Source organism: Pogona vitticeps, chromosome 3 (assembly GCF_051106095.1).
Source record: "Pogona vitticeps strain Pit_001003342236 chromosome 3, PviZW2.1, whole genome shotgun sequence".
NCBI classification, from domain to species: Eukaryota; Metazoa; Chordata; class Lepidosauria; order Squamata; family Agamidae; genus Pogona; species Pogona vitticeps.
Window position 1 is genome coordinate 227,033,387 of NC_135785.1, and position 22,781 is coordinate 227,056,167.

Sequence of the window (22,781 nt, forward strand, 5' to 3'; positions counted from 1 at the left end):
AAGCACAGTCAAATCCGTGGGAAATGATTGGATTTATGTAATCCCATAACTTCCCATTAAGTTGTCAGTTGTTGGAATTCACAGCCATTTATCAATTGAATCAATAGGTCTACTTATCCAGGAATAAGAAGAAAATTCTCTGATATCTAATGGTCAGACTTCAGGATATCCTGCTTATCTCATGATCAACATATTATTATTAACAGCCTCATTAACCCAGTAATATAATGTTTGTTGAAAACAAAATAAATTCCTCTTTCCTAACTCTCTTCTTTGCACTTGCAGCTTTTACAGGTAGTATCTGCTTCACTCTCAAGTGACATTGAATACAAGCAGAAGTTTGTGAATGCAATTCAAAAAGCAGTACAACACAGATCTATACTGTGTATTCTACAGTGTCCTGCCATAAAGAATATTCATACTAAATGGCATGTTTATTCATTTGTGATGCTAACTTCAACCTGACACCCTTTGAAATGTGAGTAGGCTTGCTTACTTTGGCTTACTTCAAAATGTGAGTAGGACTAAACTTGTTACCTGTGCAAATCTAGGAGATTTCTGCATCAAAATACTCTTCATGTTCACTTGCAAGCAAGAACTATCCAATTGACTCAAACATTTTGTGTCCTACGTGGCCAACCATATACGCACCAGATGCTCAAAAGCAAGATATGAAGACAACAGCATTCTCCAATCGTGTTCCTTAACTACCCTCCTGATGCTGAATATAACACACAGCCATAATAAGTAATATTGAGTTCTTCCCTCCATCTTAAAAACATAAGAAAAGCCTTGCTGGATCAGGCCAGGTTCTTGTATCTTACAGTGGCCCCACCAGATGCCTTTGGGAGCACATGAGACTAGATATCTGTCTCCTGATACCCCTCTCCTGCATCTGACATTTGGAGGTACCTTCCTTCTATGCCTGGATATTATACATCCCCATCACGGCTTGTAACCTGCAATGGACTTTTCCTCCAGAAATCTGTCCAATCTCCTTTTAAAGACATCTAGGCCAGATGCCATCACCACGTCCTGTGGCAAGGAGTTCTACAGACTAACAACACGCTGGGTAAAGAAATATTTTCTTTTGTCTTTTCTCACTCTCCCAACACTCCATTTGAGTGGATGTCCCCTGGTTCTTGCATTGCCTGAAAGGCAAAAGAGCTTCCCTCTATCCATTCTCTGCATAATTTTATACGTCTCAATCATTTCTCCCCCTCAGGCACCTTTTCTCTAAAGAGCCCCAAATGCTGTAGCCTTTCCTCGTGAGATGCCCCAGTCCAGTCATCATTTGAGTCTCTCTTCTGCACCTTTTCCAGCTCCATGATGCCTTTTTTGAGGTGCAGCAATCAGAACTGTACAATATACTCCAGGTGCAGCCTTACTAGTGTTTTGTACAATGGTATTAGAGTGCTGATTGTGTTATTTTCAATCCCCTTTTTAATGATTCCTAGCATGAAACTGCCCTTCTTCACTACCGCCACACACTGGGTTGACACTTGCATCGAACTGTCCACCAGCACACCAAGATCTTTCTTGATCCGTCACAGACAGCTCAGAACCCATTAACTGATCACTAAAGTGATCGAATTCATCTCAGTTGCTTCCCGTCACCTATTACTCTGTTTCTCCTCTTCCCCCCCCCCCGCTTTCTAGAGAAAGGGCCGCGTCAATTCCTCCGTCCCACAGCCACCCTTCTCTGACTGACCCATGAATCACAGTCAAAGAAGGGGGGGGGAAGAGCAGAGCCGGAAGTTCTTCTCCGCCCTCTTATTGGCCCTTATCCTTATCAGTCAGGCACTGGAGGACCAACAAACTCGTCCCTCTCTACCCCACGTTTAAAGGGAAAACGGAGGGGAGGGAAAGCCCGGGGACTTCTTCGCCAGTCTTGCTGTTCCCAGTTTAAGCCGACTTTCCTGTCCTTTCCGCGCCGTCGTTTCCCTGCATCCCCCCCTCCCCCTCTCCAGTCCCCGGGCGCGCGCTCACGTGTGATTGGATAATGTCGAGAGCGTGAACTTTATTGCCGTTAGCGGCCCGGGAGGAGGGCAGAGAGAGAGAGAGAGAAGCGCGGGAGTGCGCGTCGTTTTCTTCTCCGCACGCAGGCGCCCTGCGGAGTCCCGAGCCCAGAGGGTTCGGAAAAAGAGAAGACGGCAACTCCTCGGCGGCTGAGGGGAAAGGTTTGGCGACGGCGGCGGCGGGTCCAAGCGCCGCCTGGCCCGGCCCGGCTCCGCCCCGCCAGCGCCACCCGCACACGCCCCTTCGCCCTCACACAAGGGGAGCGATGGGCGGACGGGAGCAGCGCTGCTGGTGCGGCGGCGGCCGCGGCGGCGACGGGCCCGCCGTTGCGTATTAATCCCCCCCCCCATGTTGCCTTGTGGCGCCCCAACGACGGTAACGACTTGGGGGAGAAGAGTCCCGTCGCCGTTGGCTCGGCCGCCCTCGCTCGGGAGCCTTGAGGAGAAGAGAAAGGAGGAGTGCCGGGTAACGGAGGCGGCGGCGGCGTTCGCGGCTGTTGCTGTTTTTTTTTCCTGCGAGGCGCGGAGAGCGCAGAAACAAGCAACCGGAACCAGGGAAACTGCTGGGATTTAATAAGACGGGCTCTGCAGAGGGATAACGTGTGCCTGGAGGCGAGGCAGGGGAAGGAGCGAGAGAGAAGAGGCAGAGGAGCGAAGAGGGGGCGAAAGGACACGTCGGGGGAGGGGGCATTTCTTCAGGGTCTCCTTTGGTAACCTCCGACCTTTTCAGCCTTGGTGGACCGAGAACGGACGAAGCGGGGGGGTCGGTGTTGCTCAGCCCGCAGACTTCGGATCTATCACCTCGGATTTCTTTTTTTTTTCTTCCCCTTCCGGTGCTTTGGATTTTTATTGTTTTCCTTTTTCAATTTCAAGGATATCTGTACACGCCAGCCTAGTACACACCTCGTGGCAAACTTGTACGTATTTTCAGTGCTTGTTTCCAAGATCGTAGACGGTAGGGTTGGGTGTCGCTTGTTTCTGTGGACAGTCTTCGTGTGAAAGGCATGAGTTCTAACATACGTGTCTGTGTGCTTGTTTAGTGACGCTTACTGTTATGCGTCATGTTTGCCTTGAATTCCTAAAGAGGTGGATGGGAAAGATTGTGTGTTAGGGTTATATTAAGACTGTTTCCATAAGATGTTTTAAATTACTGTCAGGGATTCTGTATGACGTTGGATCAAAGATCGCTTTTTTCTCAGTAAGGATTACGATTGGTTGGGTTGCTCTGGCTCATCCTCGGAAGTTGATGTGGTCTCCCACTGTACTGTAGTTTTGGCTTTTGATGAATAAATGAAGATGTTGTGCCTTACTCTTCTTTGTGGGCGTGTGGGTCTAGTTGGATGAGGGGACAGAAAGAATTTCACAATCTTACACTTCACTCTTTCTTTTTCTTACAATGTGAAGATCCCAGATGGCCAATTCCCTCAACGGCCGGAACCCAGGTGGCCGAGGAGGAAACCCCCGCAAAGGACGCATTTTAGGCTTCATTGATGCTATTCAGGATGCAGTTGGCCCCCCCAAGCAAGCAGCTGCTGATCGCAGGACTGTTGAAAAAACTTGGAAATTAATGGATAAAGTGGTGAGTCTGTATATTGTGTTCCAGTGTCAGAAAACGGTTCAGAGTACAGTACTTACTTATGTGCAAGGGAATTTGTACTGTCAGATTAATTTCTTTGCACAGAAGCTGTAAATATTTTCAGGTTTATAGTAGATCTTCTGTATTTGGCTTTCCACAGCATGGAAAAAGTGAAAAAAAGTGGACTTTTTCTCATTTCTGCATTTTAATGAGTTTTTTAAGTAATCGAGATTTAAAAGGTTATGAATACATAGCTTGTTTCATATGAACCGAATTTTCCTGTGGTTCCACATAAGGTCAGGTTATTGCAACATCTCCTTGAAAATGAAACTTTAGTTAAGGTGAACAAGCGCTTCCAATTACCTTTATGTTAACCATATGCATGCTTCAGTCTGAAGAGTGGATACATTTCTCATTTGACTTATATGAACAAATGGAACTTCAGGATTAGTTCACTGGTCTTTAAAATAAGGTGACATTAACGAACAGTGCTTCAATAATTATTTACTCAGAGAAATAACGTGTGCAATATTCTAACATGTGAACCAGAACTACTTATTTTGTTACATTTTTCATTAAGAAAGTGAGTGTGTGTTGTTCAGCACAGGACAGATATTGTAATCTCTTTTCTTAATATAGAAAAATATTCTTCATTGCTAAAGTGCCAAGATGATGGTTTTAAAAAACACTAAATGTGCAAAAGTGGACATGGGCTTTATTTGGTGATTCTCTTTTTAATTCTTCAGAATTGAAGTAGCAGCATAAGCTTGCATTAAATTCTTAAGGAAAACATTATTCTTTGCTTACAGTGTGTGTGGGTGTTGATCTACATGCTTCATAGAAATAAGTACTGTAGAGAATGTTAAAGCATGCAACTGTGCAGAGTTTTTGCATCTAAATGTCAATTTTTGCAAGACTGCTAGAATATATTTTTGTCTAGAAATATGTCTCCATGAGGAGGACTTATAAGGCTTGATTTATGTTTAATTTGCAAAAGTAGGCCTTACAGTTACTTATATAGTCTTAACTTTAGAGATCACAGTTAATGTCCAAAGTCCAATAGTGTGTTGCAACTGGAGTAAGCCTGTTGTGAATCAGTACAAATTATTTATTTATTTATTTGATTTATATCCCGCCCATCTGGTCTGGTCGACCACTCTGGGCGGGATATAAATTTGGTAAGTCAGCTCCTCTGTAAGGTCTATTTTTAAATGGGCCTAGTATAATAGTGATTCAGCCATTATATAGCAGGGATTGTTTTCTGGCCTAGGAGCTGTATCTGGGGTAGATTGGGTGGCAGGTGCCCATATGCAAGTGTAATTTATCCATCTGGACATAACTGTTCCTCATGTGCAAAGTATAGTTCAGTTGTGAGTATGTTCAGAGGTAAGATGTTCGTAGCACCATTGAGAATGTCCTAACCTATGGCATTCTGGCATGGTTTGGGAGTAGCTCTGTAGCGGACATAAAAGCTCTACAGAGAACCATTAAAATTGCCCAGAATATCATCGGGCTCCAGTTACCAACTCTTGATGACATCTTCACATCCCACTGTCTGAGGAAGTCACACAGCATCCTGAGAGACTCTTCCCATCCTGCTTATAACTTTTTTGAACTGTTGCCGTCTGGCAGAAGATATAGAACAATTAAGACTCGGACCACACGTTTTCTGAATAGTTTTTATCCCAGAGCTATAATTGCACTTAATAATGAGCTTAAAGACCACCAGTAGTGAATAGTTAGTTGGACTGTGTTACTTGGCCTGCGGTGTAGATGTTTGTATTTTCAGTGGGTGGGGAGTGTTGGGGGATTTTTTACTGGGTGGGGAGTGTTCGGGGAATTTTATGTGTGTGCATGTGTCTGGTCTCTGGGTGTCTGTGAATTTCATTGTATGGGTATACTGTGTATATACTTACAATGACAATAAATAAATAAATAAATAAAAATAAATAAAGTTTATGATGCAACAAGTTTCAGTCACACAGAGCATAGTTCAGGTCTGTTTAAGAGTTTTAAAAGTTGTAATGAGTACAAGTTGCTTTTACCTTTCATCAATATGGTTTCCCGGCTTAGAAATGAAAATATTTTCTGTCTGAACTGCTATAGCATAGAACAGTGGATGAGAACTGCGTAACTTGTAAATAAGGGCTGTTTGCAATTCGTGGGATGTGGGTTGCATATACCCCTAGTATAACATAGAAGTTATGTTATTGGATTCATAGTGTGATAATAAGCCTCTCTTGAACTTGTGTTTTTCTGTGCTATGTATGTCTTGATAGTAATTCAGATTAAAGGGTCTTATGCCTTACTGTTGACCTACTTGGGTTAAGCATCCCAAGTGTTGGAATGATTTTCCTTTAGGTGAACATAGATGGCCTGTATGTCCTCTTATCAAGCTTGCTGTTTTCTGGAGTAACATCTCTGGGTCATATTTGCTTGGTAGTGAACAAGGGACTTCAGAACTGAGCAAGCTGCAGAACATAGGGTGACAATCTTAGGAACTTTACTTGAGAGTAACATAGTAATATGCCCCTTATGATGTCAAAGCCAGTTGTCCATCTCTTCTGGCATTGTTTGCTATGTCATTAGCTATCTTTTGTTTTGGAGGCAAAAGCCTTTTACATCGCTTCCTACTTGGTTCTTGTAACTGGAAATGCAAGGACTGAATCTTTGGCATTATTCATAAAAAGCATCTGCTATATTACTGAGCCCTGGAAAAACTCTCCAGAGGAGTCAGTAGAACTTCTGGGTAAGTGTAGCTATAATTGTGCTGTCCATAACTTAAAAGAATACCTCTGCAGATTTTGTTTGATCAATCCCAGTGTTAAATTCTCTCTTGCCTTTTCTTGAATTTTAGCATCAAATAAATTCTTAATGTGTCATCTTTATAGTACCTGATTGGTAAAAAGTCATTTGTTTCCCATGGGCCATGTTTCTTACAATGTCTTGTGTTTGGTTGATGGATACAAATGCAGGCATGGATTATGGTGTGTTTGTTTCACATTACCCTGTTTCCCTGAAAATAAGACCTAACCTGAAAATAAGCCCTAGTATGATTTTTCAGGATGCTCTTAATATAAGCCCTACCCCAAAAATAAGCCCTAGATAAGTGAAACCCTGCCCTCCACCATTGTGCAGCGACCAGAAGAAGATGGCACGACTGTTTTTGAATAAATGTAGATTGTTGTACATGAAGAAAATAAAACATCCCCTGAAAATAAGTCCTAAAGTGTTTTTTGGAGCAAAAATTAATATAAGACCCTGTCTTATTTTCAGGAAAACATTGTAGATTTATATTCAGACCTTGCTGTATTTTAAAGAGAAGTTTAGTATACTTGAAATGCTTTCTGATTTGAATGTTATCCCTACTGTTTTCTTTGGAAAGGCTTTTGTGAAATGAAACTTCATTTATTTCACCTTTTTAATTTCTGTCTAGCTGTTTTTCTCTGGTACACTTTTATTTTGCTAGTACAATAACCATATTTCTGGTTTTGTTTTGGCTTTGTTTCCAAATCCTTTTTCCCCACTAAGCTTACAGCCTTGAATTGAAGTCCTCTCATGTCACTTCTGAGTTCTGTTTGCCCAACATACTGGCCCAGTTAAACTAATGCATTAGAAAATTATAGATTTTAGGGAGATATGCAGAGATAGTGGTGAAATACATCGTAATATATAGGTTTTGTAGAGTCTTACATGTTCGTATAGAAAACTGTTCTATTGTTTATAGTGCACATTTTGTTTATACTGATGACAACTTCATACTGATTATTCTCTGAAGTGGCACTTGACATCCTATGCTAATAATTCATCTGTTGATACTTGAGGCATGGACGTCAGTGGCCACTGAATATAGGATTGGCCTTTAGGGTGGCTATATATTCTAGTTCAACAACTGACTTAGAATGCTCTTATAAGTCCATATGTAGAGCTGTTTTAACCTATAATGTCACTACAGCAATATGGTTTACACAGTGTATACTTCACAGCTGAGGCCTTGGCTTGGACAATATGATAGTGTGGAAGAATAGGGTTATTGAGGTTGGCTGATTTTGCCTTAAACTGGGAACAGAGGAGGTTACTTTCTGGGCTTATCAGGAAATGTTTTGATGTTTGAGAATACCCAAATAAATTATTATTTAATTATTATAATAAATTATTATTTATGTGTGGACTGTGTATCATAGTAAATTAAAGAATTTACTACAGTATGTGAAGTTTCTTTTGTGGCATAATACATCTCATAAAATGTATTTTATAATTTTCACCATGATAAGTGCTTGAAGCATAATGCTTAGAATGTTTATTCGGTCACAGAGCTATGCTCCTGCCCTCCAATATCTGTGAGCATTCTCCAACCTGTCAGAATCATTCTACATAGAATTTAACTTTGCAAAGCAACTTTTTAGTGTTACAGCTTTTTGTAAGACTATATTACACGCACACAAAGTCACTGCTGGATATGATTTAAGTTGTTTGGGGCATGATAATATATGTAACTGGCTCAGTAGTGTTACAATGTGTGAAAACAAGTCATGACAGATCTTGAAGTCATATGCTTCGATTTCTCCATCACCACGTGCATGTGATGAGGGTTGCTGAAAACTTTCCAAAAAGTCAGTTACTCATTATGTCTATACTCCTGAACAATATGGGGTACTTTTTGGAGAACAGGGAAATAGTCCTAATTTGTCTTGCGCCCTGCACTCCCACCCCCCACAGCCCCTTCATGCATGCGCATGAGACTGCCTCCACCCCTTTGCGAGTGCACGTGAGTGCCCCCTGCATAAGCGCCCCCCGCTCCTTCGTGCATGTGCACGAGTGCTTGCCCACTCCTTTGCACATGCACATGAATGGGAGGTTGCCCCACCTTCCCCAACCAGTCTATGGAGTTAAAAAGGTTGAGGACCATTGCTTTAGGTGACACTAAAGGTAATCTGGGTACCACTGGGTCACTCTCAGTGTACTATATTCCTGGAGAAAAGTTCCCATGAAGAGTAGAAGAGAATGCACAAGGCATTAGAAATGGGTGTTTCTCTTGGAACTTAGCTGTCCTTATCCTTTTCTCTTCCCATGGTTACCCAGTGCAGGAAGTAGATGTAGCACTCTGCTTGTAATAAATTAACACTGCAGAATTATTTTTCATCTGCTGTTCTCCCTACCAGCAGTGTTAGTCTCTCTAATATGTTTAGCACTGACCCCTAGTAGTTTCCCAGAAGTCATATCCCATTTCTTCAGATAATATCAGCACCTTAAAGGCACAGCATGGTTTCCTTGACCAAACAGTTCTCTATTTAAAACATTGAATCCTTTCTCCACACACTGAAGCTCAATGTACAGTTTTGTACTTTGTTCTGTTGTTTCCTCTACCAGTAAGTTAAATTAATTCTCTGCTACAGTTCATGCAGTTTATAATTAAATGATTGTGGTAAAGAACAGACAAATGCAAAAAGTGATCATATTATGTTTATTTTGGTATATCGAACAAAATATCCTTTGAAAAGTAAGACTGGTTTGTAAGGATGAGTTCTAAGGTTGTTGTTTTTTGTAGTGGCCCAGGGGTTGGGGACCCCTGCTTTAGAGACTACGTGTCCAGTTATACTACTTTACGCGAAGTCAACAACTTAATTTAAATGGAATAACATGGAGATGTTTGAGGCAATTTGTGGTACCTCCCTACTTTTCAACCTAAGGGACCATTATACTGATCAATTCAGGTTGCCTATGTTAAGGATGCCTGCTTTCATTTTTGTCATCAATCCTTTTAGAGATTTATTGCTGTTGTTTGTTGATGTGTTGAATAAGAATAATTGGTCAGCTATGGTAGACTGTAGTTAAGTAGCATATACTGTAACTTGTGATTAAGGCATGCATTTTGTTTTTTTAATACTTGCTATTGAGGCCAGATATTTTTAAATTTTTTAATAGAAATTCATATGAGCAAGTACAGTACTAAAGCAATGTGTGTAATGTTTTCACTTCAGAGTACATTTTGGAGTTTTCTGAAGCATTCCTGTGATATTAGTGATGAAATATAGAATCTAAAAGGTTGAAGTTTGCTGCTTAGTTCTTTTGGATGAAGTCCAAGAGTGTCCATTCACACTTCTGCAGTGCTGACTGGGAAACATATCTCTAGGTTTCAAGTTAGTCAGTCATTTGGAAGAACAGTTGCAAGTACAGTAGTCTAAAGAAATGTTTTTTGTGTTCCTTTGGGATGTAAATCTTGTTCTCATGGTGGAATAATAGTTGGGTGTTCTCCATGCTCATGATATTATATCTGAGGGAGGGACCTCAGCTAAGGTCCTTGCAGGTTTAGATTATGTCATTCCATTCCCTGAAATGTTTTGAGTACACAGAATACAGTCTTTGCCCCTTGTTAATATTTTTAACAGGTCCAAGGACTTTTTCCACACATTTTTGTTGCCTTAAGGAAGCATTTATTGTTTAATTATTGTTTACAGAAGTATTTACCTTTCATAGTTGGAAAAGAAAACTCCAACAATAAAAGTGCATAAACTGATAATGCTATAATGAAATATTCCCTCATTCTATATCTTATTTCGTAAGAGCTGAATTAGTTCAAGCTTTAGTAGAATTAGTAAGCATTTTATGAGATCTTTTGTTGCTTATTTTTAATGCAGATTTATGTGGTATGAGGTCATTTGGATTGTAGGAAGTATTTGATTAAATAGTTTAAAAATCTGTTTCAAAAATATATTATTACAAAATTGACACTTAAAGTATAGCTTAGAAAACCATCAGAAGTCTACTGCCTGAAATATTTATTCTTTAAATAAGTTGTGTGGAAACTGAGGCATGATTAAATCAAAGTAACCACAGAATCCTTGTTACCTCTGTATACCATGGCTTAATCTGTTGTTCAAAGTCTTTGAAAAAGAAACTGAATTTTGTTCCCTCCCCCTTTCCATACTGTTAACAGTTTTCCTAACTTCATGGCTTAGATATTTGCCTCCAGCTGCTGTTCTTGTGAAGTAAAATGCAAAGTTGACTTAATTATCAAATGCATGTAAATTCTTCTTTGGTTCTAGGTAAGGCTGTGTCAGAATCCCAAACTTCAGTTGAAGAACAGCCCACCTTACATACTTGACATTTTACCAGATACCTACCAACATTTGCGACTTATATTGAGCAAATACGATGACAACCAGAAGCTTTCACAGCTCAGTGAAAATGAATATTTTAAAATCTATATTGACAGCCTCATGAAAAAATCAAAGAGGGCTATAAGACTATTTAAAGAAGGAAAAGAGAGGATGTATGAGGAACAGTCGCAGGACAGGTAAGAACTTTTTAGATGTCAATTTAGATTGACTAATCCTTGTCAACATAATCAATAGTATTTGGATGCTTAACTATTTGACAGCTTAGCTTTTACTCTCTACTAGTGAATTCGGTTACCCTGCAGATCAATCAGTAATTCTTTTGACCTTTTTTCTCTAATAGTCAACTAATAAGTTGATGAAGGGACAGTCTAAAATAATTGTATTCTCTCCAAAGTATTGATTTTTATAGCTTTTAATGCACTATGCCATGCAAATGTGTCTGTTCAGATTTGTTTGCAAATTGTTGGACATTCATGATGCGTGTGGACAAGAACATTTGGAAATGTAAAAGTGGGACATAGTTTGTATTGCCACAAATGTGTCTGGCTATTGCACATTTGGTGTTAGATTTGTGAATCTAATTGAATAACATAACGTCAAGATTCTTAATGAAGTAGAGTTAGAAGTATTTCTTGGAACCATTGTATTTATTGGATTTTTGTTAACTTAAAACCTTTGTTGATATTTGAGAATCTTTCCAGAATTCTACTATGGAGTTGATTTCTTTTTTATGTGAAATAAATAAATGTTAAATCCACAAAATTTGAGAACTGTGAGTTGAGGACATTTATAGTTTTATATATTAATAAGTCGTAGTGGCAAGAGTACACTTAAGGGTTCTTGCATCTCAGGAATAATCATAATCTTAGCAGTTCAGTTGCTGAAAATGCTAAATTTCAAATCATTTACTGGAGTTTTGTCCTCTAGCTTTTATGTTTAACTCAATAGTTTGCTAAAATAAAAATATCTTGTCAGGCTGCATGGGCATATTAGCTGTGGGAGAAATGTTCTGGCCAACTAGGATTTGTTTACTTGAAAGTGTGTGTACGCCCCAGCAGAGCTGGGATTCCCTGTTAATACTGTATTTTTGCTCCATAAGACACACTTCCCCCCCCCAAAAAAAAGTGGGGAGGGAGTCTCTGCGTCTTATGGAACAAAGGTGGCGATTTCGCCCCCACTGGCCCCGTGGGGGGAGCCTCCCAAGGGTCTGAGTGAGTCTTCCAGGACCCTTGCGACGCTCCCCCACCCCCCATGGGGCCAGCGGGGGCGAAATTGTGACCTTCCAGGACCTTTTGTGAGACTTTCAAGCATCACAAAAGGTCCTGGAAGCTGCCGATTTCGCCTGCGCTGGCCCTGTGGAGGGGTGGGGGAGCGTTGCAAGGGTCCGAGTGAGCCTTCCAGGACCCTTGCGAAGCTCCACCCACCCCCCACAGGGCCAGCGGGAGCGAAATCGTCACCTTCTGGGACTCTTTTGAGGCTTGGCAAGCTTCAGAAGAGTCCCTGAAGGTAACAATTTCACAAGGGTCTGAGTGAGCCTTCCAGGACCCTTGGGAGGCTTTCCCCACCCCCCACGGGGCTAGCGGGGGTGAAATTGCCACCTTCTGGGACTCTTCTGAGGCTTGGGAAGCCTCAGAAGAGTCCTGAAGGTGGTGATTTTGCTCCCTTTGGCCCCATGGGGGTGGGGGAGCCTCCCAAGGGTCCGAGTCTGCCTTCCAGGACACTTGGGAGGCTTCCCCCACCCCCAACGGGGCCAGTGGGGGTGAAATCGCCACCTTCTGGGACTCTTGAGGCTTGGGAAGCTTCAGAAGACTCCCAGAAGGTGGCAGTTTCGCCCCCTCTGGCCTCCTGGGGGGGGGCTGGATGAGCCTCCAAAGGGTCCTAGGTTGTGTTCCATAAGACGGACCTCTCCATAAGGCTCACCAAATTTTTAGGAGAAGAAAACAGATTTTTTTCCCTGTTTTCTTCTCCTAAAAATTTGGTGTGTCTTATGGAGAGGTGCGTCTTATGGAGTGAAAAATACAGTAACTCAGTGGTTTCCAACCTTTTTTGAGTTGTGACGCCCTTTTATAGTAGCCAAGTAACCTGCAACACCACCACCACATTTGCATTGTCATTGTTTTCCAACATGGCGATACCCTCAATACTGCTGTATTTCACTCTCGTACTGGTCCTGCTGCTGACTTCACCACCACTTCACAACTGGGGAGGGAACAGGCTGTGGGAGGCTAAAGGTAGGAAGAAGAGAAGGCAAAGGACTTCAAAAATGGGCCTAGGGGTGGAAGGACATTGTAGTATCTAGGGAGAGGCAAAACCTTCACACAGAGAAGATCCCCCTCAGAAACTGGCACAAAGCTTTCCTTGCGCTTGCTGCAGAAGAGGTGGATCATTTGTTTTTGTTTCCCTCTTCTGGGGGTTTGTTGTACAGGGGATTTTTTTTCTTTTTCTCCCCCCCCTTTCTTTAAGCTATCTAAAAGTGATGCTTCATATTTAAAATCCCTTTCTTGTTGAAGCAACAGCAATTATAGCTTTATCTTGGCTTTTCTTTTCTTTTGTAAAGAATAGTCACAATCTTCCCTTCTCAGATAGTAAAGGCTTTTTTGCCCAACAAAGGGTGTCTGTTTCTCATACGTACACATACATACTTGTTAATTTTAATATCATGCTCTGAAAGGTCAAGGAAGAAATTACAGTGGTGCCTCGCATAGCGATGTGGTTTTTTTTGGAGCCAATTAACATCGCTATGCGATGTTAATTGGTTCCAAAAAAAAAACACATCGCTATGTGAAACCATCGCTATGCGAAACACCATTTCCCATAGGAATGCATTGGAAACCGGTTAATCCGTTCCAATTGGAACGGATTGCCGTCGTTAAGCGAAAAAACCCATAGGAAACATCGCTAAGCGAAGCAATGTATCCTCCATTGGAATGTATTGAAGCTGACTCAATACATTTTAATGGCTTTGCGAAGTCAATTTTTGCAATTTTAAATGTGTCATACAAGGGTCAAAAATGTTTTTAAATGCTTGGATTAGCTTCTGCACCCTCTAAAACGGATGCAAAAGTTAATTTGGCTTTGATCTGACTTTTCATTAATTTATGGTGAATTTTTTCCCCCCAACTTTTGACAGCTGTCAAAATCTGACAGCTCCATTATTTCCTATGGGGGAAGAAAAAATTCACAAAAAATTAATGAAGACTCAGCAACTGTTCTAAATTCTTGGGTTCGTTAGAGGACCTCCTAAGTTGTGTGCAAACCTGATTTGGCTTTGATCTGAACTTTCGTTAATTTTTTGTAAATTGTTTTCTCCCCCATAGGAAAGCATGGAGCTGTCAGATTTTGACAGGTCCATTGGTTCCTATGGGCCAAAAAAAAAAAATTCACAAAAAATTAACGAAAAGTCAGATCAAAGCCAAATCAGGTTTGCACATGACGTAAGGGGTCCTCTAACGAATCCAAGCATTTAGAACAGTTTTTGACCCTTCTAAGACACTTTTTTAATTGAAAAAAAAAACATCGTTAAGTGAAGCAGGGGACCTAAAATCGCATTCGTTATGCGAAGCATGGTCCCAAACTTCGCTAAGCGAAAATCGCCCATAGGAAACATCGTTATGCGATGCATATTATTTTCTAAAAAAACACATCGTTATGCGGATTCATCGCTAAACGAGGCAATCGTTAAGCGAGGCACCACTGTATTGGTTAAGCGCTACAGCACACATGGTCGGGATGTGGTGACGCTGTGGGTTAAACTGCAGAAGCCTCTGTGCTGCAAAGTCAGAAGACCAGCAGTCGTAAGATCGATCCACGCGACAGAGTGAGCTCCTGTTGCTTGTCCCAGCTCCTGCCAACCTAGCAGTTCGAAAGCATGTAAATGCGAGTAGATAAATAGGTACCACCACAGTGAGAAGGTAATGGCATTCCATGTCTAGTAGCACTGGCCACATGACCACGTAAACTGTCTACGGACAAACGATGGCTCTACGACTTGGAGATGGGAATGAGCACCACGCCCTAGAGTCGGACACGACTGGACTAAAAATGTCAAGGGGAACCTTTTACAACACACATGAGGTGACCCACAACCCCCCTGAAAGCATTTTGTAAGATACAGTTTCTAAGCTACGGGGCCCAGTTAGTCTCACTGGAATTCACCCAGAGTCCAGGTTCTAGAAGACAGGAAAGAGGAGAAAGCTTAGGTCTGGAGCATAGCCCTTTGAGAGAAGACTTTTATAAAAGAGCAAAATAATTCAGTCTGTGCAGCTTGTCTGTCTTGGTCTCTTCCCTCACTTGCCTGCAGAGTTGTGTGGCATGGAGGCTGTAGTCTTGTCCAAGCATGTCGCTGGTGTCTCTGATGCCTGGTTTCTGCCACAAGCCAATAAACCTGGTGAGCTTCTGGCATCCTCCAATACATCCTCTTCTTCCAAGATAGGTGGTGACCCCTTGTCTTCCCAATTCTGGTCGTCTATTCACCTTGACTCTGCTTCCTCCAGCTGTCTCGCCTATATCTCTTCAGCTGGCCTGATACTGAAGCCATTCACCTTCCTCCTGGCTGCGTGCTACTTGTGGGCTGGGGTCAGATGGCTCATTATGGGTGCACATCTTTACCCCCTCACAGAATGTTAATAACTGGACGAAAAATTGGAAGGATCTTTTGCTTTTGAGAAAGGAGAGTTTGGAAATATGTATGAAATACTTTACTGTTTTACTGTGAGATTTTTCTGATTTCTGTGTCTTTGTACAAAAGTAAACAACTAAAATGCTGTTGGCTTTGTGCAGCATAAACCCATAATTATGGAACTTATGAATATAGTCTGACTCGCTCTCATGTGCTCAGACATACCCAGGCCACATTCTTGATTGCCCACCCAATGCATGATAGCTAGAAACTGACAAAAAAGCCAGTTGCACAGTGTAGCGTTCACCTTATTATGTTAAGTAGTCATGCATATCTGTGTTGCAGGCTAATGTTACTAGAGGCGGAGCCGAGATATATGTAATAAAGAGGCAGAGGCAGAGGGTCAGTCAGTGAGTCGGAGTGGAGAGGGAGATAAGAGTGTGGTATTTGGGAGATCTGAGGTGTGATTATAGTGAAGAGTAAATAAGAACTGTATAACAAATAGAAGGTTGAGACTGATAATCAATGAACCTGTAGAAGTTACCTATGGTTAATAATCAAACATCTGTAATCAATAAACAAGTTTTATTTAAAAGACAGTGAAGTTTGGACCTGCATCTTCATCCTTCCATAAGTAATGTTGATTTAGTGATCAACAGGTGGCAGTGGGTAAAAAGGAGTATTAGTTTGCCTTTGTGTGCTCTGTGTTTGGGGAATCAGGCAGGGGCCACGAGGAGCACATGTGGTATTTTCCAGTAAGATTTCCCTTAGCATATATGGTATTTTCCAGTAAGATTCTGGTCAGTGTTTAAAACAGTGCATAAATGCTTTCTAAATTAAAGAACCCAGTATGATAAGTAGTTGCACACAATAATAGTTATCATAGTAAAAGGGTATGCCTGCTAGCACCAGTTTGTGAGACTTAAGGTGGTTCATTAGAGGGCCATCTTATGTTTCACCCAGAGACAGGAGAATGTTGTTTGAGTCATCCTTGTAATGCCATTTCACTGTGGATAGTCTGTGTTTAGGTAAAATGTGCATGTGCCACAGACATGGAGGAAATGTCACAACAGAACACAGGTGAACATACTTATGGTTTTATGTTACATGCTGTGCAACATGACATGGATATATGTACCAGTGGGTATCATGAAGGGAAGATTATTTATGTTATAATCTGAAATACATAGACTGCAGGGCAATATATGGACATTATGAAACGTTCCAGTAGATATGCATAGAATTAATTACAGTATTCGTGAAGGCTTTCACGGCCGGGATCTAATGGTTGTTGTGCTGCCCTCTGAAGATGCCGGCCACAGAGACTGGTGAAACGTTAGGAAGAACAACCTTCAGAACACGGCCAAAGAGCCCGAAAAACCCACAACAACCATGCTTAGAATTACATTGCTGTTTGAAACTGAAATATATTTGTTAAATTTTAGTTCTTTGTGGCCTCTGTGAATCACACTGTGGGTGATCTGCACCTGTGCGGAGCCTCTTCGGAATATTCTAGAGCTTCTACGGTAGCAAAAAGACATTAGAATAGAGCCCTCCCCTCTGTATAAGTACCTTCGCGCCAGGACTCTCCCTTCAGTTTATTTCAACCGCCACGTTGAAGAGCCTCTTATGTGAGTTTGAAAGTGAAACAAGTCAATTTTTACTGCTGAACTTTTTAAAAAAATCCTTTTCTCTTAGTAATCAAAGTTACATATACTGTTTTTAGTTTTTCTCCTCTGTGCCTCGGCCTCCGGCTGTCACACTCTCCTCCCCCTCCCTCCCTCCCTTCATTTTTTTCTTCTCTTTATTGTTCATGCCCCCTTTGGGCTTGTTCAAACACTGCGTGATTTGCAATAACAAGGTCCCACTATCACAGGGATGAGCAATTAATTTCTATAGGGGGCCACTTGAAAAATCTGAACTGTGTTTGGAGGCTGAACCAACTTTACTTAAAAATAAAATGAAACAGTGATGTTATGATTGTTTTTATTTTAAACTTGTTAATCATCACAAATACTAAATAGGTTTTTTGTGGTATGTTAAAGATAAGCAACTGATCAACTTTAGACAGAAACTAAATGGTTTTGATTTTCAATTTGTTCAGTGAGAGAAATCCATTCTGTCTTGGGCTTGAACAAGTGCTTGAACACCGTATTGGAGCAACGACTGGCGGAATGGACAATAGCAGCTTACAGGCCTTATGTGGCCTTCGGGCTGCACTTTGCCCAGGTCTGCGCTATCGGATGGTCAGGCAAAGTGCCTTTTTTGTTTAGGCGAGGTGCATCATGTTGAGAGCTATGGAAACTCGTTTGAATTCCTCAAAAATGCACAGCAAGAAGTGCCAGCCGGTTGGGCAGAATTAGCTGGAAGTTCCCCTTTTTAGTAACCGCCCATCACCAAACACTAGCACTTATGAATAATACTCAGGAGGCTGTTTTGTATTAAATAAAGAACTCTATATTGTACTCACATGGGTTAGCATTCTTAAAGGTTTTCAGCTTCAAACAGAAAGAACAGAAACAAAAAGATATCTAGGCTCAGAGAGCCAACTGTGGAAGTGTTACATCTTCAAGCGTGTGCAAGTGTGTGTGTGTGTGTGTGTGTGTGTGTGTGTGTGTGTGTGTGTGTGTGTGTGTGTGTGTGTGTGGAGAAAATCTGGAGTAGAATGAGTGGACTAAGATGGAGGTTCGAACACCTTATGGCGAGAAGGGGGGGAAATGGGTGGAGTTTCAAAAAGCCCGGGAACAGCAAAACTCCCCTCTAATTGGTTAGTGCAGTGGTTCTTAACCTTTGTTACTCGAATGCTTTTGAACTGCAACTCCCAGAAACCCCAGTCAGGACAGCTGGTGGTGAAGGCTTCTGGGAGTTGCAGTCCAAAACTCCTGAGTAACCCAAGGTTAAGAACCAGTGGGTTAGTGTTCAAACTAACATACAAACAAGTTCGTTTGTGTGCTGGAGGTCTTTCCCCTTAGGAATTTGCATTTAGATTGCTTGACCATCCAACACATCAAACCTCCTTGTGCCCTCATTGTAAAAATTTCAAACGAGGAGTCCTCCGTTCCCACCTGTCTCAACTTAGACTCCGCCTCTGGGAACAGGCTTTGCAACCAGCAAACCTATGGCTCAAACTGCATGTAAAACCACCTCACAAGCCAAAACCATGGAAAAAGCGATTGCAGAATCATCAAAACATAATTCCTCCGCTACTCAATCTCACTCTTATGCGCCTTCCACTTCATTGAAAACTTCTCTAAGACACACAAGTCTAAACAGCCGACATCGAAAACTTTTGCATCAGAGCCTTCCGAAAAGCGAAAGCCTCCTCCCAATCTGGTTTCCGGTCCTCCACAACTGAAACGATCAAAACAAACCAAATCAAGGACCTCGACAGTCCCTTCACAACAAGTTTCTGAACCCGGGGATTAAATTTATGTACCTTAACCCTTTGATGATGAGACACTTTCATCTCATCAGCCGGTTTCTTAGTCACCGACATAGGATGAGCAAGTAGACCATCTTACTTCCTCGCCTAATAGTCCCCAGCACTCTTATCTCTCCTAATCCTTTTAATGATGCCTCACCAGAGAGGGAGGAACCCAAGCCTCATCCAGACACTGCCCTATTCTATGTCATTGGGCCGGCCTCCAAGGCCACCGGCACGCTATCAGGCGCATCCATCATATGAGACAATTCCACAAGTGTGTGTTGATCAATCCCATGCACATTTGACCCGATCAGTGCTTCTCTAACCTGCCCACTGTGGATGCTTGACCAGCTGCCTCCTCCGGTCCGATACTAGCATTGTGTCACAAACCTCCATCTCAACAACCTTCTGCATTTTGAAGAGGTTTTATCACTTAGAGACACTCAGCCATCATATGACTCTTTATCAACCACCACCGAAAATCAGGGCAGTTGAGAAACACGCTTCCACCCACTAAGCATTTGCAGCCCCTGTGACTACATGTTTTCCAGCTCAAAATGATGGAAGTCACTCCTCTTGATAGGCATCCCCAGCCTCAATTTACTCTACAGACCTACCTATGTGTCCACCAAATCGGCCTCAGCCGCTTTTTCAGCACCATAGAGACACTGGTTCTGATTTCGACAACTCTCGATATCCACCCTGGTCCATGGACGTTCCACTTAACAGTGGCACCAACCTAGACATGCAGTCCATCAATATCAAGACACAGACCTTGATACCGATTCCATCTGGTTGACCTCCGTCCATGGACATACTGTCGAAATCGATACCGGTCAACAACTCTTGACATCGTCAAATGTCCATGGATATGCCACACTCTTCAGTGGCAGAACACTGTCAACATTACTATGACCCACATCCTCTTGACACCGAGGTCGATCAATGTTCTATCGACTCAGGGCTCAATCCCAAGGTCTCAGAACATGGTTCTCGACCACAAATGCCATCTGTGCTTCTCACATTGACAGATTCCAATCTTGCAGATGTAGATCCTCCATCCCCAGCAGAGGATTATCAAACTTACGCTCAACTCATGATCCGCATTGCTAAGTCACTGGATCTTCAAATCTATTGCCCCACAACCAAACCAGCGGATCACCTTTATGATCCTATTTCCAATTACAAAACTACCCCAGTCCATATTTCCATGCTACCATCTCTTAGCACCGCTCAGAGATTTTGTACTAAACTAGCCTCCTCTCATTCAGTCTTGAAAAGAATCAATAGTCTCTATCGGATACACGACCCTGGAGCACATTTTCTCCAGAAACAGCCGGCCCCAAATTCGATATTTGTCGAGGCCTCTCAATCCCGATCGTGAAACTGACAGTCCCTTATCCCACCTAATAAAGACAAAGGATTGACTCTATGGGCAGGTGGCTTTACTCATCAGCGGCTTTTACTATGAGGGTAGCTAACTACCAAGGAGCTATGGGGGCATATCAATGCTTCCTTTGAGATAACATGGCCACTTTTTTTTTACTCTACCAGAAGACAAGACAAGAAGGTTAGCACAAATCTTCCAACAGGAGGGTCTCTGTCGCCAAACAGCAAATGTTCTCTGCCAAAGATGCGGTAGTTACCACGGCTAAATCCATGGCTACCTTTGTTGCGCTCAGACGTTTCTCCTGGCTAAGAACAGCTGGCCTCGTGGAATATGCCCAGGCATGTATTGAAAACCTCCCATTTGATGACACCAGTCTCTTTAATGCTGAAACTGATGACATCTTAGAAAAAGTTCAGACGAAATGTTCCGCTGTCAAAAGATGGGTCATGTATCCCCCTTATCAACAGCACCCCCAATGCAGTCAATGGAGGCAACCTTACAATTCCTACCAGAGGTTCCAACACGAATCCCAATGTCAGAACCTCTACACACCACACTTTAAACAACAAAAATACGAACAAAAACCTCCCCAGCAACCTATCCAAAGGCGCAATGACCGCAAACCCAAACATCATGTTTGACGTTTTCCCATCCGAGATCACAAATCAACCCCCTTTCCTCTTGAAACACTTACCTGCCTGGCAGTCCATCACCACCGATATCTGGGCTCTTTCCATTGTCCAAAACGGATACCACATCCATTTCCATCCATTTCCTCCATCGCATCACATCGTCACTCCACTGTCCCAAACTCTATAAGAAGAGATTTTAAAAATTGCTCATCAAGGCCGCAATAGAGCCTATGCAACAAAACAACATTTTTTCTCTAGTTATTTCACATCCCCAAAAAGACAGCGGTTTACAACCTATTCTAGACCTCAGAGAACTCAACCAATATGTCACCATCACAAAATTCTGTATGGTGACCCTCGAGTCCGTTCTACCTTTTCTCAGAAAAAAATGACTGGTTCACAGTCATAGAGGCATACTTCCATATCTCCATCCACCGCTCCCACAGACAGTTTATTTGATTCCAGCTCGGGCCCCTGGCTTACCAATTCAAAAGACTTCCTGTCGGACTTGCAACAGTTCCCAGAATATTCTTGAAGGCTTTCACGGCTGGGATCTGATGGTTGTTGTGGATTTTTTGGGTTCTTTGGCCATGTTCTGAAGGTTGTTCTTCCTGACGTTTTGCCAGTCTCTGTGGTCAGCATCTTCATAGGACTGGAGTAGGAACTCTGTCCATGCTCTGTTGCTGTTTGTTGGATAGTTGAGTATTTATAGCTGTGGGAACAGCCTTTGTCTTTTTTCAGGAGATAGGATGATCAGCATGTTTTTGTTGTGATAAGGAGGGAGAGATTATCTGTCACTGTGATTGATGGGTGTCATTAGTTGGTCTTTTTTGTGCAACGATCCCTGATCCTTGTGGCTGGAGTTCGTTGCTAGAGTTCGTTGACCTTTTGCAGGCTGTATTTTTCAATATTGAAATCCACCCCAGGGGGGTGGAAGACGGCTGGGAAGGATCAAAACCGCCACCTTCCCTTCCCAGCCGTCTTCCACACACACACCCCGTGGGCCTAGCAGGCTGAAATCACCACCTTCCCGTGGGCCTAGCAGACCGAAATCACCATCTTCGCTTCCTTTCCCAGACCCTTCCCAGCCATCTTCCACCCCCCCCACCCCCCTTGTGCCTAGCAGGCCAAAATCACCACCACCCCCATAGACCTCCAGGAGCTTATCTGGCCTTCCTCCACAGCTTTTTCCTAACTGTTGGGGCAAAAGAGCTACCAAGAAACAGCCTCTTTCGCCACATACAGTTAGAATTTAAATTGCACCCTTTTTAATTATATTCTCTCCATAAGACACACCCACTTTCCCCCCCACTTTTTTTGGAGGAAGAAGTGTGTCTTATAGAGTGAAAAATATGATAGCTTCCTCTAGTCACAAGCCTTGTGCAACTGATGTCAGCTGATGCTGTACAAACCAATTGAAATACATCTTGTTGGAGGTGGAGCCTGTAGACAGTTCTCAGGTTCAATGGGGAATCACAATGTCGGAGTGTTTTGAGCCCAGAGGCTGAATACTCAAAGCTAAGTTAAGATTTCTTAATTTTGGGTTGGAAAAGGTGGGGCGTCCTATAAACAGGGGTGTCTTATACACGGTAAAATAGGGTAGTACTCTTTTGTGGTCGCCCTCTTGATCCAAGAAATGCTTTGTATTTTTCAAATCCTTTTGTTTTGTAAACACTTTTAAAATAGTAGCATGTGTTAAAATCCAGTATTCCATGCCATATAGTAGAACAGAGAATATGTAAGTACAATACAGTGCACATTCTCAGGTTTGCAGAAGTGGAAAAAACCAAAGACATGCTGCCTTCCAAAAGAAGCCCAGTGTGGGAGTATGCTCAATGTCCAAAGAATGCTGAGTGTTTTGACTGTGGGGATGGAAAATCAGGAGAAGGGAGAATGAAATGGAAGGTTCTTAGTCATGACAAACTAGTTATGGAACAATAAACAGCACTTTCTGTTTCAGGAAAGGCTTCCCTACTATCTCACATGAACTATGAGACTTTTG

At 42.3% G+C, this 22,781-nt stretch overlaps 1 protein-coding gene across 6 annotated transcripts in view; it reads left to right on the plus strand.

The window, feature by feature from the left end:
• Positions 1–2,227: 2,227 nt before the first annotated feature.
• The window catches only part of CBLB (Cbl proto-oncogene B), a 94,193-nt gene continuing 73,639 nt past the window's right edge, over positions 2,228–22,781 (plus strand). For 3 of the 6 annotated variants that reach the window (XM_072993897.2, XM_020809848.3, XM_078389911.1), the window contains exons 1-3: positions 2,228–2,935; positions 3,423–3,597; positions 10,641–10,891. In XM_072993897.2, coding sequence (XP_072849998.2) covers positions 3,430–3,597; positions 10,641–10,891 — 419 coding nt within the window. In that variant the 5' untranslated portion in view covers positions 2,228–2,935; positions 3,423–3,429. The remainder of the gene's footprint in view (positions 2,936–3,422; positions 3,598–10,640; positions 10,892–22,781) is intronic. The other 3 variants (XM_072993895.2, XM_020809846.3, XM_078389910.1) reach the window with 1 other exon arrangement.